This window comes from Chlorocebus sabaeus, chromosome 8 (assembly GCF_047675955.1).
Source record: "Chlorocebus sabaeus isolate Y175 chromosome 8, mChlSab1.0.hap1, whole genome shotgun sequence".
In the NCBI taxonomy this organism is placed as follows: Eukaryota; Metazoa; Chordata; class Mammalia; order Primates; family Cercopithecidae; genus Chlorocebus; species Chlorocebus sabaeus.
Genome location: NC_132911.1, coordinates 148,750,064 through 148,767,025, shown reverse-complemented (window position 1 = coordinate 148,767,025; position 16,962 = coordinate 148,750,064). Strand labels below are relative to the sequence as shown.

The 16,962-nt window shown below is 47.1% G+C and overlaps 1 protein-coding gene across 3 annotated transcripts; it reads right to left on the bottom strand.

Moving 5' to 3' along the window:
• Positions 1-266: 266 nt before the first annotated feature.
• On the bottom strand, positions 267-4,974 carry C8H8orf33 (chromosome 8 C8orf33 homolog). Of its 3 annotated transcripts, none has more exons than XM_008002032.3 (5): positions 4,724-4,974; positions 4,324-4,635; positions 4,073-4,157; positions 3,776-3,922; positions 267-3,204 (listed from the first exon to the last, which is right to left on the bottom strand). In XM_008002032.3, the coding sequence occupies exons 1-5, from the start codon at positions 4,727-4,729 to the stop codon at positions 3,065-3,067; spliced, it is 690 nt and encodes a 229-aa protein (XP_008000223.3). In that variant the 5' UTR covers positions 4,730-4,974; the 3' UTR covers positions 267-3,064. The 3 variants fall into 3 exon arrangements, with proteins under 3 accessions (XP_008000223.3, XP_037855831.2, XP_037855832.2); XM_037999903.2 differs by having other exon boundaries at positions 2,599-3,204; positions 4,285-4,635; positions 4,724-4,829; XM_037999904.2 differs by having other exon boundaries at positions 2,949-3,192; positions 4,285-4,635; positions 4,724-4,829.
• Between the last annotated feature and the right edge of the window lie 11,988 nt (positions 4,975-16,962).

Below are 16,962 nucleotides of genomic sequence, written 5' to 3'. Positions count from 1 at the left end.
AAAACAAAAATAAGACATGGGAAATAGGGAAGGTGATAACCTGGGGAAGAGGTTTTGCTTGTTTCACCAGGAGAAAATCAGCTTCCTATTTGGATACCCACTAAACATTTGAAGTTCTGCACCTCCACGGAGATGGAAACACTGCAATCGAGCACCATTGACTCGCAAGAAGAACAAAGTGGTGATATCAGAAGAACAGATGTGCAGGAAGTCAGGGACCCTGAACGGAGGGACTGGCTGAAGCCATGGAAGAAAAACACGAAATGTGAAGATTTCATGAACATTTATTAGTTCCCTAAATTAATACTTTTATAATTTCCTACGCCTGTCTTTAATCTCTTAATCCCATCATCTTCTTTGTAAACTGAGGCGGATATGTCACCTCAGAACCCTATGATGATTGTGTTAACGGCACAAATTGTAGAGCATGTGTGTTTGAACAATATGAAATCTGGGCATCTTGAAAAAAGAACAGGATAACAGTGATGTTCAGGGAACAAGGGAGGTAACCTTGAACTGGCCGCTGGTCAGCCAGACGGAACAGAGCCATGTTTCTCCTCTTTTTAAAAGCAAATAGGATAAATATCACTGAATTCTTTTTCTCAGCAAGGAATATCCCTGAGAAAGAGAATGCGCTCTGAGGGTAGGCCCATAAACGACCCCCTTGGAAGCGTGCCGCCTTTTACGGTCGAACCTGAAGGGATGAAATAAGCCCGGTCTCCTGTAGCACTCCCAGGCTTATTAGGACGAGAAAATTCCTGCCTAATAAATTTTGGTCAGACAGGGTGTCTGCTCTCTAACCCTGTTTCCTGATAAGATGTTATCAATGACAATGCGTACCGGAAATTTCATTAGCAATTTTAATTTTAATTTTAACGCCATCCTGTGGTCCTATGATCTCATCCTGCCTCCACTTGCTTTGTGATATTTTATTACCTGGTGAAGTATGTGCTCTCTGTGTTGGTACCATAAACTGAGGCAATTGCAGGAGTTGCTGATGGCCTCGCAAATCTTAACTTCGGTTAAGACCATCTAAAGTACTACTATTGTAAATTTCATATTAATCCTTGTGTGCCTGTGCTGTCTGCTGTTAGTCTGCAGGTATACCCAACAGTTCCAAAGAGACAGCGACCATCGAAAACGAGCCATGATGACAATGGTGGTTTTGTTGAAAAGAAAAGGGGGAAATGTGGGGAAAAGAAAAACAGATCAGACTGCTACTGTGTCTATATAGAAAGAGGTACACATAAGAGATTCCATTTTGTTCTGTGTTTGAGATGCTGTTAATCTGTTACCCTACCCCCAACCTTGTCCTTGCAAGAGACATGTGCTGTGGTGACTCAAGGTTTAATGGATTTTGGGCTGTGCAGGGTGTGCTTTGTTGAACAAGTGCCTGAAGGCAGTATGCTTGTGAAAAGTCAGCACCATTCTCTTAATCTCAAGTACCCAGAGACACAGGACCTCTGCCTAGGAAAGCTAGGTATTGTCCAAGGTTTCTCCCCATGTGATAGTCTGAAATATGGCCTCGTGGCAAGGGAAAGACCTGATCATCCCCCAGCCTGACACCTGTGAAGGGTCTGTGCTGAGGAGGACTAGTGTAAGAGGAAAGAAGGCCTCTTGGCAGTTGAGATAGAGAAAAGCATCTGTCTCCTGCCCGTCCCTGGGCAATGGACTGTCTCAGTGTAAAACCCGATTGTATGTTCTGTTTACTGAGAAAGGAGAAAACCACCTTAGGGCTGAAGGTGGGACGTGCTAGCAGCAATGCTGCTCTTTATGCACTAAAAAGGTTTATGGAGATGTTTGCATATGCATATCAAGGCACAGTACTTTTCCTTAAACTTATGTCACAGAGATCTTTATTCATATGTCTTACTGCTGACCTTCTCTCTATGATGATCCTATTATCCTCTCACTTCCCTTTTTCTAAGATGGTAAAGATAATTATCAATAAATACTGAGGGAACTCAGAGACCGGTGCCGGCGTGGGTCCTCTGCATGCTGAGCACCGGTCCCCTGGGCCCACTTTTTCTTTCTCTATACTTTGTCTCTGTGTCTCATTTCTTTTCTCAAGTCTCTCGTTCCACCTAACGAGAAATGCCCACAGGTGTGGAGGAGCAGGCCACCCCTTCACCAAAGGGAAACCGGAGCCTAATCAAGTGTCTTAAACACATCAAGTTTGAAATGCCTATGAAACACCCAAGTGGAAATGCTGAGTAGGCAGCTGGGCTCCAGGTATCAATCAAGTCTGGGAACCGAGTTTGGAACATACCAGCAAACATCAAGCCACTAACGAGGATTAGGTCACCTGGAGATTCCCAATTCCATGGAACAGAGGGCCTGAGATTGACATGGCCAACATTTAGACAAGAAGTCTGCTGAGGCTCAATCCAGGTCTCAGGCCAGAACTGTTAGGGCAAGAAGCTCCTTCCTCCTGAGAAGAGAGCCATGCCTGGTGGCTGCCATGCTGGTTCCCTGAGGATGACACCTGCTCAGGAATGAAGGCAACATGGACAAAGGACCGAGGCAAGGGACTGGACCCAGGGAACCAGATCCCTGCCGTTTTCTGTACTTCCTCTAACACAGGTGGTCAGCACACTCTTTCACTCGTTATCCAATTTTATCACAAATAGAGACTAGGGCAATGTGACATAACAGCATTAAGCACTAAACCATTTGACAGGAATTCCTTTCAAAAGTGAAAAACAGTGTATAATTATATAGCTTCTCCACTAATCTTTGTTACCAACAGCCACTTAATCTAATCCTAAAGACTGAGTACGATATTCTTTCTACAATACTTCAAACAGTCACTTCAATTTATTGTATATTTTCTAAATGCACCTCTCTCTGTTCTGAAAGAGAGAACATTTCATCACAAAACAAATGGGGTCTTTTGTCTATCTGATGGTCTCACACCTTCACAACAGCTCCAAATCCTTGCACCAGCCAGGGACAGACCAACCCCAGGGCTCTCTGCCAACAGAAGTCCTGGAAAGGCTCTGCACTCAAAACAAACCCCTACACCACCCCAAGGGAGGGGGAATGTTCCAAGTTGGGGGAGAAGCTAAAAGAAATTGAACCTAAACTCTTCATCAGGAGTGTCCAGAGTGGCTTTGGCTCGCCCTATAGGGCGAGGCCTGCAGACCCTTCGGCTCTTCTTTCTGGTGGCTCCATCTACAGGCTGCACCTGGGCTAAATAAGCAGCTGTCAGGGGAGAGAAGCAGCGTATGTGAGAACTGAATAACAATAGCTAACATTACCTGTACAGTTATGTTTGCCCATACAATTCTAACCACTTTGAATAAATTAACTAATTCCTCAAATTTGTAAGGTTGATATTACTATCACCCACCATTTAGAGAGGTTCAGTAGTTTGCAAAAGGTGTTAGTACTACTATGTGGTAGATCCAGGATTTGAACCTAGCTCATCTGGCTCCAGGAATTGCACTCAAACTGTTATGAGATATGGATTCATTGCCAGTAGAGAGAGCCAAGACACAAAGACATGAGGCAGCTTTCCCCAAGACAGAAGCAGGACCAACATAGGGCCACACTCTTTCCCGCTCCTCCCATGACCTCCCCGCTGCTTCCCAGGTTCAGTCCTGGGAAAAGGAGAGACAGGTCCACCCTTGCTCTTTCCCTGTTCCCTCAGGCTTCCCTGAGCTCATCTCCTTCCCCCACCAGCCTTGTTGCTCTGGGCCTTCTTCCTTTCACCCCCTAGGCACTTCCTCCTTAAATTAGGCCTTCCTAAATCAACCAGTTGCTAGCTCCTCACCAGATCTGAGAGCCCGCAGGGCTTCACGCCATTCGGCTTCCATCTGAGCCCTATAGTCTCCAAACAAGGAGTGCATCAACTGCCTCTTCCGGGGGAGGGGCGTTCTTTTGCTGCGCAGGGTTCGGATTGCTCCAATAGCCTGCTCTTCTGCGAATAAAAACAAAGGACTAGTGAAAACCTCTACTACTGACCTCCTACCGCCCGACCGCAAAGGAAACAACTTCATCCTCTGCCAGCACCTGCAGGCCAGGCGGTGCCACTGTTCACATTCCCCAACTCTTTAGAAAGGTCCCTTACTCTGTTTCGGGGTGGGTTTCTGCCTCTTGAGGCCAAGCTCCAGTTGTTCCACACACCAAGCCAATTCCTGGGCCAACTGCTGCGCCTGTGACAGATTTGGGGAAGTGGCTGTGAGAGGGCACGGGGACACAACACAGCGTCTGGCCCCATCCCATCCCCCTCCCCGCCTTAACTCAGCAGACCCCAGATCACATGTGCCCGTGGATTCGCACCAGGGGATTCCACCCTTCCTGACTGAAGCCCGCCCTTGCCTGGGCCTCAGCGCTTAGGGGAACTTCTTCTGGGGCGGGTTTCTCTGAGGCCTTCTCGCCTCCATTTGCCACAGAGGCCCTGTTCCGGGTTTTCTTCTTCTTCTTTTGTTTTTTCGACGCTGCACTGGCTTCATCGCCTAACGGGTGCGCTCTGGTGTCGGCGTTACTGCTCGTGGGTTGCCCTGGGCAGAGACAGACAGTGGAGGGATTCCGGACGCTGGAAACCGCGCCGGGAAGCCGGTGTCTGCGGGACGCGCAGGGAGTACCCGGGCCTGGGGCCGCCGCTGCCTCCCCGGCAAGACGTCCTAGGGCCTGGAGAAAGGGGGGCAGCACGAGGGTCACGGAGGGCCACCGACAGTGCAACGCCCAGCCACCCGCGCGTCTTCTCCACACCGCTCACCGCCATGCTCCGCAGTCGCCACCGGAACTACGCGGGGCGCAGAGTCCGACGTCGAATTCCGTCCTCCAAGAGGGCGCCTGCGATTCTAGGTTCCGCAGGGTCGCGGGCGGGGCGGGGCGGGGCGCGCGGGCCCTGAGGGGAAGGGGCGAGGCTGGGGCGGGATGAAGCTGGGGCGCGGCGAAGCTGGGACGGGGCTGGGACCTGGCTGAGGCGAAGCTGGGACGGGGCTGAGGCGAAGCTGGGACGGGGCTGGGGAGGGGCGAGGCGGGGCGAGGCGGGGCGGGGCAGGACGGGGAGGGGCGGGGCGGGGCGCGGGGGCCCTGAGGGGAAGGGGCGAGGCTAGGGCGGGATGAAGCTGGGGCGCGGCGAAGCTGGGACGGGGCTGAGGCGAAGCTGGGACGGGGCTGGGGAGGGGCGAGGCGGGGCGAGGCGGGGCGGGGCAGGACGGGGAGGGGCGGGGCGGGGCAGGACGGGGAGGGGCGGGGCGGGGCGGGGCGCGGGGCCCTGAGGGGAAGGGGCGAGGCTAGGGCGGGATGAAGCTGGGGCGCGGCGAAGCTGGGACGGGGCTGGGACCTGGCTGAGGCGAAGCCGGGAGGGGGCAGAGGCGAAGCTGGGACGGGGCTGGGGCGGGTCGAGGCGGGGCGGGGCGGGGCGGGGGCGGGAAGGGGACTAGCAGGGAGGGGAGAGGAGGGGCTGGGCCAGGCTGGGGCGGGATGAAGCCGAGGCGAAGCTGAGACGGGGCCGGGGCGGGGCTGGGGCGAGGGCGGGGCGGGGCGAGGCCGAGGTCGGGGGTGCCTGGGGGATCCGGAAAGAGGCTGTAGGGCGGTCTCGGAAGGAACCTTGTGAGCGAGTGCTCGCGGGCACCGCCTATGTGTCCGGCACCTTTCCGGATAAAAGTTCAAAGCTCTACACAAGGGTGTGTCTTCTCAAGGCTCACCTTTTGGTGGGGAGGGAAAAGCAAGTAAACAGAACTTGAGCAGCTGTGGCGCAGGAGGGTGGTCGGCAAAGACCCCTGGGAAATGGGGAAGAGGCGCAGGCCTGGGACCCGGCGCAGCCCGCGGCGCTCGCTCCGAGAGGGTCAGGGCACGGTCGGTTGAGAGGCCGGCGACGCGGGACGTGGGGGCTCGGGTGAGGTCTGTGAGTTGGGAGGGCCCCCGTCATGGAGGTTTACTTCCGTTCTAACGCAGTGGGAAGTTGCTGCAAGATGTAAATCTGAAGAGTGGCATAATCGTAGACGTGTGTTCTGCGGATCTCTCTGCTCCTGTGCAACGAGTAGGGCACATGGGGTGGAGGGATGTGGAGGGATTTCAGAAGCAGAAGCTGGAAGAGCCTTGGACAGGATATGGGCGTGAGGGAGGGTGGCGGTATGGGGGAGAGGGAGAGCCCAATCCCACCCCCTCTCTTCTCCCGGATGCTTCCCTCCCACTATACCTTGCTGGAGACCTGGGGTCACACACAACACTCGACCCCCGCCGATGGAGGCCTGACAACCGAGAGGAGTTGCGTAGGGGCTGAGGTGAGACTGAGTGAGGCTTCAGGAGCGGGCTAGGCCAGGAGGGTGGGTTGTGTTGCTTGAGAAGGTGAGAGTTCGACTTGTCTGATGATTCCTGTCCGGGACACAGGAGTGGAAAGTGGTGTTTTCTGAGACCGTGGGATGGGAAGTGTTAGCTGCCTGGTCTGCAAGGTCTGGAAGGGTAAAAGTTTGGTCATCGCTGGTAGTTATTTACTGCAGTGTGGCAGATTACCCCCAAAATTCAGCAGATTGGCCGGGCGCGTTGGCTCACGCCTATAATCTCAGCACTTTGGGAGGCCGAGGTGGGCGGATCACGAGGTCAGGGGATAGAGACCTGGCTAAGACGGTGGCTAACACGGTGAAACCCCGTCTCTACTAAAAAAAAAAAACAAAAAAATTAGCCGGGCGTGGCAGCGTACACCTGTAGTCCCGGCTACTCTGGAGGCTAAGGCAGGAATGGCGTGAACCCGGGAGGTCCTTAATTGCCATGGACTACCCTTTGCCTGACTGTCCAGCCAGCCCATGCCCTACAAATCATACATACCTGTTTCCATGTACTCTGCCTCCACTGAGCCCCTCAATCCTCTGAGGATGCAGCAAGAAGGCCTTCACCAGATGCAGCCCCCCAATCTTGGACTTTGCAGCCTCCAGAACCAGGGGCCAAATAAATTTATTTTCTCTATAAATTGCGCAGTCTCACATATTCTTTTATAGCAGCAAAAAACAAAGACAGGCACCTTGACTATTCTTGGCCCTTTGTCTTTGTGTATACTTTTCATTATTTATTTTTTTGAGACAAAGTCTCACTCTATCACCCAGGCTGGAGTGCAGTGGCATGAGCTCGGCTCACTGCACCCTCCACCTGCGTGATTCAAGTGATTCTCATGACTCAGCTTCCCAAGTAGCTGGGACTACAGGTGCACATCACCATACCCATCAAATTTTTGTATTTTTAGTAGAGACCGGACTTTGCTGTGTTGGCCAGGCTGGTCTTGAACTCGTGACCTCAATTGATCTGCCTCAGCCTCCCGAAATGCTGGGATTACAGGCATGAGCCACTGCTCCTGTACATGACCAGCACGTACATTTTTAAAATCAGCTTTTTTTCCTATTAAAAACTTCTTTGAGATTTTTGTTAGAATTGAATTAATTCTATAGAGCATTTTGGGGGGAATTGAATCTCCATATTTAGTAATCATGAGACTAACCCGAACCTGGTATACCTCTTCATTTACATAGGGGTTTTTAAAAATATTTTTAGTACAATTTTATAACTTTCTCTATGAATACCTTTCACATTGTGTTAATTATTCCCAGACATGTCATTTTTCATTGCCACCAGCCTTCAAATTGGAGCATAAATAATCTATATCCTTATGGTAGATTAAGAAAAAGTTTGGTTTTTTTCCCAGGTTCCTGGCAGAGAGCTCCTAAAGCCCTTGGAATTTCCTCAGTGATAAGGGTGACAGCAGCCTATTTTGTTCTGAGGTGACTCTTGGCAAGCCCCTAGATAGCTTTAGGATAGGGGCTGGTCACCAGAAAGATCAAGCCTTGATTAGAAGCTTGGAAGTTCTGACCCACCCTTCAACCTCTGGGAAGGGGAAAGGGGCTGGAGATCGAGTTAATCGCCAATGGACACAATTATGCCTGTATAATGAAACCTCTCCTCATGACTAATGCAAGAATCTTTTGTTGATGGCTATTGTGAGACCTCGGTTCTTGTCTTTGTAGTTTAAAATAATTTGGCCAGGCACGGTGACTCACACCTGTAATCCCAGCACTTTGGGAGGCCTAGGCGGGTGGATCACAAGGTCAAGAGATCGAGACCATCCTGGCTAACATGGTGAAACCTCGTCTCTACTAAAAAATACAAAAAAATTAGCCAGGCATGATGGTGGGCGCCTGTAGTCCCAGTTACTCGGGAGGCTGAGGCAGGAGAATGGTGTCAGCCTGGGAGGTGGAACTTGCGGTGAGCTGAGATCACACCCTGCACTCCCGCCTGGGCGACAGAGCAAGACTCCGTCTCAAAAAAAAAAAAAAAAAAAAAAAAAACCGATTTTAAACGAGACCCACAGCAAAGGAAATGCGGCATGGAGTAATTTATTACAAAGGAGAAAGAATATTTGGAAAGTTAAGTGCACAATAGACAGCACACCCTGAGAGAGAGAGGATTTAGGGCCAGCTGCTCGTAAGGAGGAGACAGCAAAGATGCATGAGGGAGACTCCCTTTATGGGGGTCTTACATGATTATTCGTAAGGAAGTGGGAAGAGGTGATACTAGTACATTCTGGACGGTCCTCTGAGTGCACATGTGCGGTAGCTGTATGTTCTTACATGCTTGTTCATACAATGCTTGTTGTCATACAATGCTTGTACATACTTGTATATGATTATTCATACATGTCGCGTGTCTCATTAACATCTTAAATCTCCAACCAGGGCTCTGCTTTTTACTATTATAATGAGCGAAGGGTCAGTCTGAGGACAGGTAAAATCAAAATGTATATGCTCTTTGCAGGGAAAATTCCCTACTGAAGATAGTTTTGCTTGAAAGAGCTTAACTACAATGGGAATGCAGAGGCTTATTGTGTTGATTGTACAGTCACCACAGTTGCTGCATTCCGAGGACATGGCTACTTCCTTGACTACCTATCCTGCCCCACTTTTAATCCTCTGATTTTATCCACTACCTTCCTGACTCATATGCTATTTTTGTCTTGACTTCATTTCTATCTTTGTTTTTAAATCCCCCATATTATACTTAATTCTGTTTACAGTCAGTGTTTTCAAATACACAACTGTTTTTTTTTTCTTAGAGTCCATGTCTCACTCTGTCACCTAGGCTGTCCTGGGCTCAACTCATCCTCCTTCCTAGCTCAGCCTCCCAAGTAGCTGGGACCACAGGCATGCACCATCATACTGGCTAATTTTGTAATTTTTTGTAGAGATGGAGTCTCACTAGGTTGCCCAGGCTGGTCTTGAACTCCTGGGCTCCAGCAATCTTCCCACTTCAGCCTCCCATGCCTGGCATCATTCCTTATATCTCAGTTCTGATATCATTTCTTTAAATGTACATCCTTTTAAAGCTCCTTTAATGAAATCTATTATGGTGTTTTGGTTTTGCTCATCTGAAAATGTCTATTTTTATTCTAATTCCTGGCAGATAGTTTGGATAGAAACACGATTCGAGGTTAACAGTTATTGTCTCTCAGAATTTTGAAAATGAGCCATCTCTGCAGACCTCTCCTACCTCTGGGACCCCACTCAACCCTGTATTCTTACCTCTATTACTGTACTGATTTGGTTATCTGTCTCTATGTACCTTTGTATCCCAACTAGACTGAGACATCCGAGGAAAAGAGGCCAAGTGTTTCTGCATCTCTGATTTGCCATTGCCAGGCACACTACCGGGCACGTAGGAACTGCACAGTAATTGTAGGTTGACGTAATCATAAATAACCTTGGATTTGAACTGTTGCCTTTCCAATGCTATATTTTCTATGATTCCTCTTGTGGCAGGAAACATGAGTCTTTAGAAAAGATTTTTCTGTATTTATCAAATCACAACAAAATATTTAATAAGGTGTTGAATGAATAAGGCAATGGGATGGGTACAGTGAAAGAACAAGAGAAGTACCCAGACCTTGAAGGACACAGCTTGAGAAAACAGATATCCAGGCTGGGCACAGCGGCTCCACATGTAATCCCAGCACTTTGAGAGGCCAAGGCAGGCAGATTGCCTAAGCCTAGGAGTTTGAGACCAGCCTGGGCAACATGATCTCTACAAAAAATTTTAAAAATTAGCCGGTTGTGGTCCCAGCTACTTGGGAGGCTGAGGCAGGAGGATTGCTTTGGGCAGCGGCAGGAAGGGGGATGGTGCAGGGGCGGATGTTGCAGTGAGCCAAGATTCCACCACCACACTCCAGCCTGGGTGACAAAGACCTAGTCTCAAAAAAAAAGAAAGAAAAAAGAAAGAAAGAAAACATACATCTAAATATGTTTATATATAGTCTCTCCATTAACATAATTACGAGTTTGGATTACATTTTACTTTCTTTTTTTCTATGATAAAATCTGATTTTTTAAAGTTAAAATTAGCCTAAAGACTTTGTCACAGTATTTATGTTCATAAAGTTTATCTATACAGTGGATTTTCTGCTACTGAACAGGCTCTAAACTACTAAAGACTACATACCCTGATATTTAATAGGTTTTGACACATATTATAAGGTTTTTGCACATGCATGAGATTCATAGGCTTTGTCTCTTCTTTGATTCTTTTTAATCCAGAAAGTGGTATGAATTCTGGGTGGTCTTCCCATATTCACTGTACCCATAGGGTTTCTCTTTACCTGGAACTGCCTTAGGTTCTGCAAGGGCTATGAATCTACAAAAAAAAACTTCCCTGCATTTACTGTAGTTATCAGATTTCATTCTAATGTGAATCTGCTGATGTATAAGAAGGGTTGGACTCTGACCAAACACCTTCCCACATTCATTACACTCCTGTGATTTCTCTCTGCAATAAATATCCTGATGTCAAATAAGGTACAAGTTTGGATGAGAATTTTTGCCACATTGCTTGTATTCATATGGCTTATTTCCTATGTGGATCCTATGTGGATTAAATCTTTGGTACTTAATAAATTTCTGGATAAAAACTTTCCCACATTCATAACATTCATAAGGTTTCTCTCCAGTAAGAACTTTTTTTTTTTTTTTTTTTTTTGGAGACACAGTATTACTCTGTAGTGCAGGAGGGAGTGCAGTGGCACAATCTCAGCTCACTGCAGCCTCCTCCCTCTGGGGTCAAGTGATTCTCCTGCCTCAGCCTCCTGAGTAGCTGGGATTACAGGCACCTGCCACCATGTCTGGCTGATTTTTGTATTTTCAGTAGAGATGGGGTTTCACCATGCTGGCCAGGCTGGTCTCAAACTCCTGGCCTCATGTGATCCACCTGCCTTGGCCTCCCAAAGTGCTGGGATTACAGGCGTGAGCCACCACGCTTAACCCTAGAACTTTTTTGGGTTTTGTTTTTTTCTTTTTTTGTTATTTTAAGATAGAGTCTTGCTCTGTCACCCAGGCTGGAGTGCAGTGGCCGGATCTCAACTCACTGCAAGCTCTGTCTCCCGGGTTTTATGCCATTCTCCTGCCTCAGCCTCCCGAGTAGCCAGGACTACAGGAGCCCACCACCTCGCTCGGCTAGTTTTTTTTTGTTTGTTTGTTTGTTTTTTGTATTTTTTAGCAGAGACGGGGTTTCATCATGTTAGCCAGGATGGTCTCGATCTCCTGACCTCGTGATCCGCCCGTCTCGGCCTCCCAAAGTACTGGGACTACAGGCTTGAGCCACTGTGCCCGGCCAACCCTAGAACTTTTTAATGTTGAATTAGAACTGAGCTCTGGCTGAAGGCTTTTTCTCATACATTAGATTGACAGGGTTTCTTATCAGATGAATTCTCTGATGTTCAATAAGGAATGATTTCTGCATAATGGCTTTTCCACATACATTCACAGCATTTCTCTCTCATGAGGCTTTTCTGATGTCTCGTTAAGTCTGAACTTAATTTGAAATTTTAGTCACACACTTGTCATTTCTGACACCTTCTGTAGGAACACTAGTATATTTAATAGCATTTGAGCACAGACTCATGTAGCTCCTATATTTGTTACATTTAAGACCTCCCTCCCTTGCATGACTGTTTATATGGATCAGTATCACTGCCTGGAAATCTCTCTCTTGTAAAGAAAGGAAAATATTTGACCTATCATCTGCAAGATGTTTGTAATAATTTTCTAAGTCTCCCTAATTTTTTTTTTTTTTTTTCTTGAGATGGAGTCTTGCTTGTCCCCCAGGCTAGAGTGCTATGGGGCGATCTCGGCTCACTGCAACCTCCGCCTCCCCAGGTCAAGCAATTCTCCTGCCTCAGCCTCCTGAGTAGCTGGGATTACAGGCGCCCCCCACCACGCCCGGCTACTTTTTGTATTTTTAGTAGAGACGTGGTTTCACCATATTGGCCAGGCTGGTCTCAAAGTCCTGACCTCATGATCCACCTGCCTCAGCCTCCCAAAGTGCTGGGATTACAGGTGTGAGCCGCCGCGCCTGGCCACCAGTCTCCCTAATTTTTAAAAATTTCTTCAAGCTTGGCTTCCTGCAGAATGTTACATATAAATCTTTCCAATATCCACCTCCCACCTCAAGTGGCTCTATTTATTTTTTTTCTTTTTTTTTTTTTTTTTTTTGAGATGGATTCTTGCTCTGTCAACCAGGCTGGAGTGCAGTGGCACGATTTCAGCTCACTGCAAGCTCCACCTCCTGGGTTCACGCCATTCTCTTGCCTCAGCCTCCCCAGCAGCTGGGACTACAGGTGCCCACCACCACACCTGGCTAATTTTTTTGTATTTTTAGTAGAGACAGGGTTTCACCGTGTTAGCCAGGATGGTCTCGAGCTCCTGACCTCGTGATCCGCCTGCCTCGGCCTCTTAAAGTGCTGGGATTACAGGCGTAAGCCACTGCGCCCGGCCTCAAGTGGCTCTATTTCTTTAAAAACTTCCATTTTTGTAGTTAGCTGGATCTCAGAATCTGAAACAATCAAGAAAAAAAACATAGAAAACCATAACTAGCCAGGCATGGTGGCTCACAGCTGTAATCCCAGCACTTTGGGAGACCGAGACGGGTGAATCACCGGAGGTCAGTAGTTCAAGACCAGCCTGGTCAACATGGTGAAACCCCATCTCTACTAAAAATACAAAATTAGCCAGGTGTGGTGGCACATGCCTGTAATCCCCACCACTTGGTGTTTTGTTTTTTGATGGAGTTTTGCTCTTGTTGGCCAGGCTGGAGTGCAATGGTGCGATCTCGGGTCACTGCAACCTCTGCCCCCCGGGCTCAAGCAATTCTCCTGCCTCAGGCCTCCCAAGTAGCTGGGAATACAGGCATGCGTCAGTACACCCGGCTAATATTTGTATTTTTAGTAGAGATGGGGTTTCACCATGTTGATCGGGCTGGTCTCGAACTCCTGACCTCAGGTGATCCACCCGCCTCGGCCTTCCAAAGCACTGGGATTGCAGGAGTGAGCCACCCTGCCTGGCCCTCTGGCTTCTTTGAAGATTTTTTTTGTTCTTCATTTTTTGCAGTTTGAATATGGTATGTTTGGGTATAGAATTTTGGTATTTATCTTGCTGGTATTGTCTGTACTTTCTGGAACTGTGGTTTGACGCATGTTATTAATTTTGCAAAATTCTGTTACAATTGGCTGAAATATTTCTTCTGTTCCTTTCTTTCATTCTTCTGGTATTCCCAATATGCATGTTACACCTTTTGAAATTGTCCCATAGTTCTTGGATATTCTGTTTCATCCTTTTTATTCTTTTTTCTCTTTGAATTTCTATTTTGAACGTTTCTGCTGATACGTCTTCAGGAATCATTGATTCTTCTTCAATTGTGTCCAGTCTTTTTGTTGTTGTTGTTTTGAGATGGAGTCTTATTCTGTCGCCCAGGCTGGCTCACTGTAACCTCCACCTCCCGGGTTCAAACGATTCTCCTACCTCAGACTTCCGAGTAGCTGGAACTACAGGCATGTGCCACCACGCCTGGCTAATTTTTGAATTTTTAGTAGAGATGGTGTTTCACCATTTTGCCCAGACTAGTATCAAACTCCTGACCTCAGGTGATCTGCCCGTCTGGGCTTCCCAAAGTGCTGGGATTACAGGTGGCAGTCTTTATTTCTGTCGTGATGTTTTTGATTTCTAGCATTTTCTTTTGATTCTTTCTTAGTGTTTCCACATCACATGGCAAAATCAGGAGCAAGTAAAAGAGAAGGAGGTGCCACACACTTTTAAACAGCCAGGTCTCAAGAGAACTCACTTACTATGGTGAGGATAGCATGGAAAGGATGGTGCTAAACCATTCATGAGAAATCAACCCTCATGATCCAGTCACCCCCCAGCAGGCCCCATCTTCAATGCTGTGGATTACAATTCAACATGAGATTTGGGCAGGGACAAATATGCGAACTATATCAACAGCCAATGTGGGCAGTGTCATTGCACACCCCACACCCCACTTCCTGCTGCAGTAGAAGAACCCCAACTCCTCTCCCATGGGGTCTGAAACATAGAAAGCTATGGGCTTGCCTGAGATCCATCGATGCATACAATCAAGCAGAACAAAAGACTAAAGACTACACATGAGTCTAAAACAGGGAATAATATCCCCATACAAACTAATAAGACCAGCACATGCTGTGAGGGCTCTTTATCTCTCTCATAAGGAAGTGTTCTGGACCCAAGGCCCATTCTTATATGGTTGGGTGGAGACTAAGACTCCTTTTCCAACATCAATAATAAAAATTTGAGCAGAAATCAATGACATTGAAAATGGGAAACCAGCAGAGAAAATCCATGAAACCAAAAATTGGCTTTTTGAAAGATCAATAAAATTGATAGAACTTTAGCCAAGTTAACTATTTAATAATAAAAAAGAGAGAAGACACAAATTACTAATACAAGAAGGAGGGACCATCACTATCAATCCATGGGTACTGAAAGGATAATAAAGAAATACTATGAACAACTCAATGCCCACACATTTGATAACCTAAATGAAATGGACCAATGTATTTGAACAATACAGTGTATGAAAACTCATGCAAGAGAAATAGATAACCAGAATAGGCCTATATCTACTAAAGAAATTGAATTGTGAGGTGCAGTGGCTCACACCTATAATCCCAGTCACCTTGGGAGTCTGAGGCAAGAGGATCACTTGAGCCCAGGAGTTCGAGAGCAGCTTAGGCAGCATAGTGATGCCGTGTCTCTACAAAAAATAAAAAATAATTAGTGGAGCATGCTGGCACATGTCTATGATCCCAGCTACTTGGGAGAATGAGGCAGGAAGATTGTTTGAGCCCAGGAGGTCAAGGCTGCTGTGAGCCATGTTCATGGTCCTACACTCCAGCCTGGGTGACAGAGCAAGTCCCTGTCCAAAAAAAAAAAAAAAAAATCCCTGCACACAAATGTTTGTAGTAACTTTATTCATAATTGCTAAAACTTGAAAACAGTTCAGTTGTCCTTTAATGAGTGCATGGATAAACACACTGTGTTATATCACTACAATGAAGCATTATTCAGCAGTTAATGAGCTATGAAACCACAAAAGGACATTGGGGGGCCTTAAATGTATATTGCTAAGTGAAAGAAGCCAATCAGAAATACACTGTATGATTCAAACGACTTATATGACATTCTGGAAAAAGTAAAACTAGGGAGACAGTAAAAAGATGAGTGGTTGCCATGGAGCTAGGGGGAGGGAAGGATGAATAGGTGGAGCATGGGGGATTTTTAGGACAGTGAAACTACTCCGTAAGTAGTACAATCGTGGATACATGTCATTTTACATGTCATTGTAAAAACCCATAAAATGTACAACACCAAGAGTGAATCCTAATGTAAACCATGGACTTTGAGTGACAATTATGTGTCAGTGTTGGTTTTCTGATAGTAACAAATGTACTGCTGTGGCATGGGATGTTGACAGAGGAGGCTGTAGGTGGCAGGAGGAGTGGGTATATGAGAATTCTGGACTTCTCACTCAGTTTTGCTATCAACATAAAATTGATCTGTAAAGCAAAGTCTAGGACCAGACGTGGTGACTCACACCTGTAGTCTCAGATACCAAGGATGCTGAGGCAGGAGGATCCCTTGAGCCCAGGAGATGGAGGATGCAGTAAACTATGTTTGTGCCACTGCACTCCAGCCACAGAGTGATACCCTGTTTCAAAAAAAAAATTTTTTTTTTTTTTTTGAGACGGAGTCTTGCTCTGTTGCCCAGGCTGGAGTGCAGTGGCCGGATCTCAGCGCACTGCAAGCTCCGCCTCCCAGGTTTACGCCATTCTCCTGCCTCAGCCTCCCAAGTAGCTGGGACTACAGGCGCCTTTTTTGTATTTTTTTATAGTAGAGGTGGGGTTTCACCGGGTTAGCCAGGATGGTCTCAATCTCCTGACCTCGTGATCCGCCCGTCTCGGCCTCCCAAAGTGCTGGGATTACAGGCTTGAGCCACCGCGCCCGGCCTTCAAAAAATTTTTTTAATTGACATTTTGGGATGGATGATTAATAATATATAAATAGTCTATTAAAATTTTTTAATAAGTAAAACATAAAATAAGATCACCCAGGGAGTGAGTGTTACAAAGAAACAGAGAGAGAGAGAGAGGAAGGAGGGAGGGAGGCAGGGAAGGAAGGAAGGAAAGACCTAAGTAAGCCTTGGAAGCCATACTTAGAGGTCAGAGAAATGAGGAATGAGCAAAGGAGTCTAAAACAAGTGACCAAAGGTAGGAAGAAAGCCAAGAGACAGGTATGGTCTGAGATGCCAAAGTGAAATGCTTCAAGAAGGAGAGAGTAATCAACAGTGTCAAACATGGAACAGGTCGAAGAAGATGAAGCCTGAGGCATCAAATCTTCCCCCTTCCAAAAAGTCCCTCACATCCTTTGGCATATTTAATTCTCTCTCAATTAAATAACAAAACCAAAAGTCAACAAACGTCCCTTCATTTAAAAAGAAATCAATCATAATCCTCAGTTCATGGCATACTCTCCTTCATGCCCACATCCATCTCAAGCCGCACTCCTGTTTTACTGTCACTCACAGCCAAACATCTAACAGTTACTCTGTTCACTGACCCTCCCCTCAACACATTTCTCAGCCTTTTGTGGTCTTGATGCAGGACAA

Excerpts from the sequence above, each read along its gene's own strand:
- C8H8orf33 (XM_037999903.2), bottom strand. Across the intron at positions 3,923-4,072 it reads GAAACCCACCCCGAAACAGA|AAGAGCAGGCTATTGGAGCA; the intron begins GTAAGGGACCTT and ends TTTTATTCGCAG. Across the intron at positions 3,205-3,775 it reads CCTGCGGGCTCTCAGATCTG|CTGCTTATTTAGCCCAGGTG; the intron begins GTGAGGAGCTAG and ends CTCCCCTGACAG.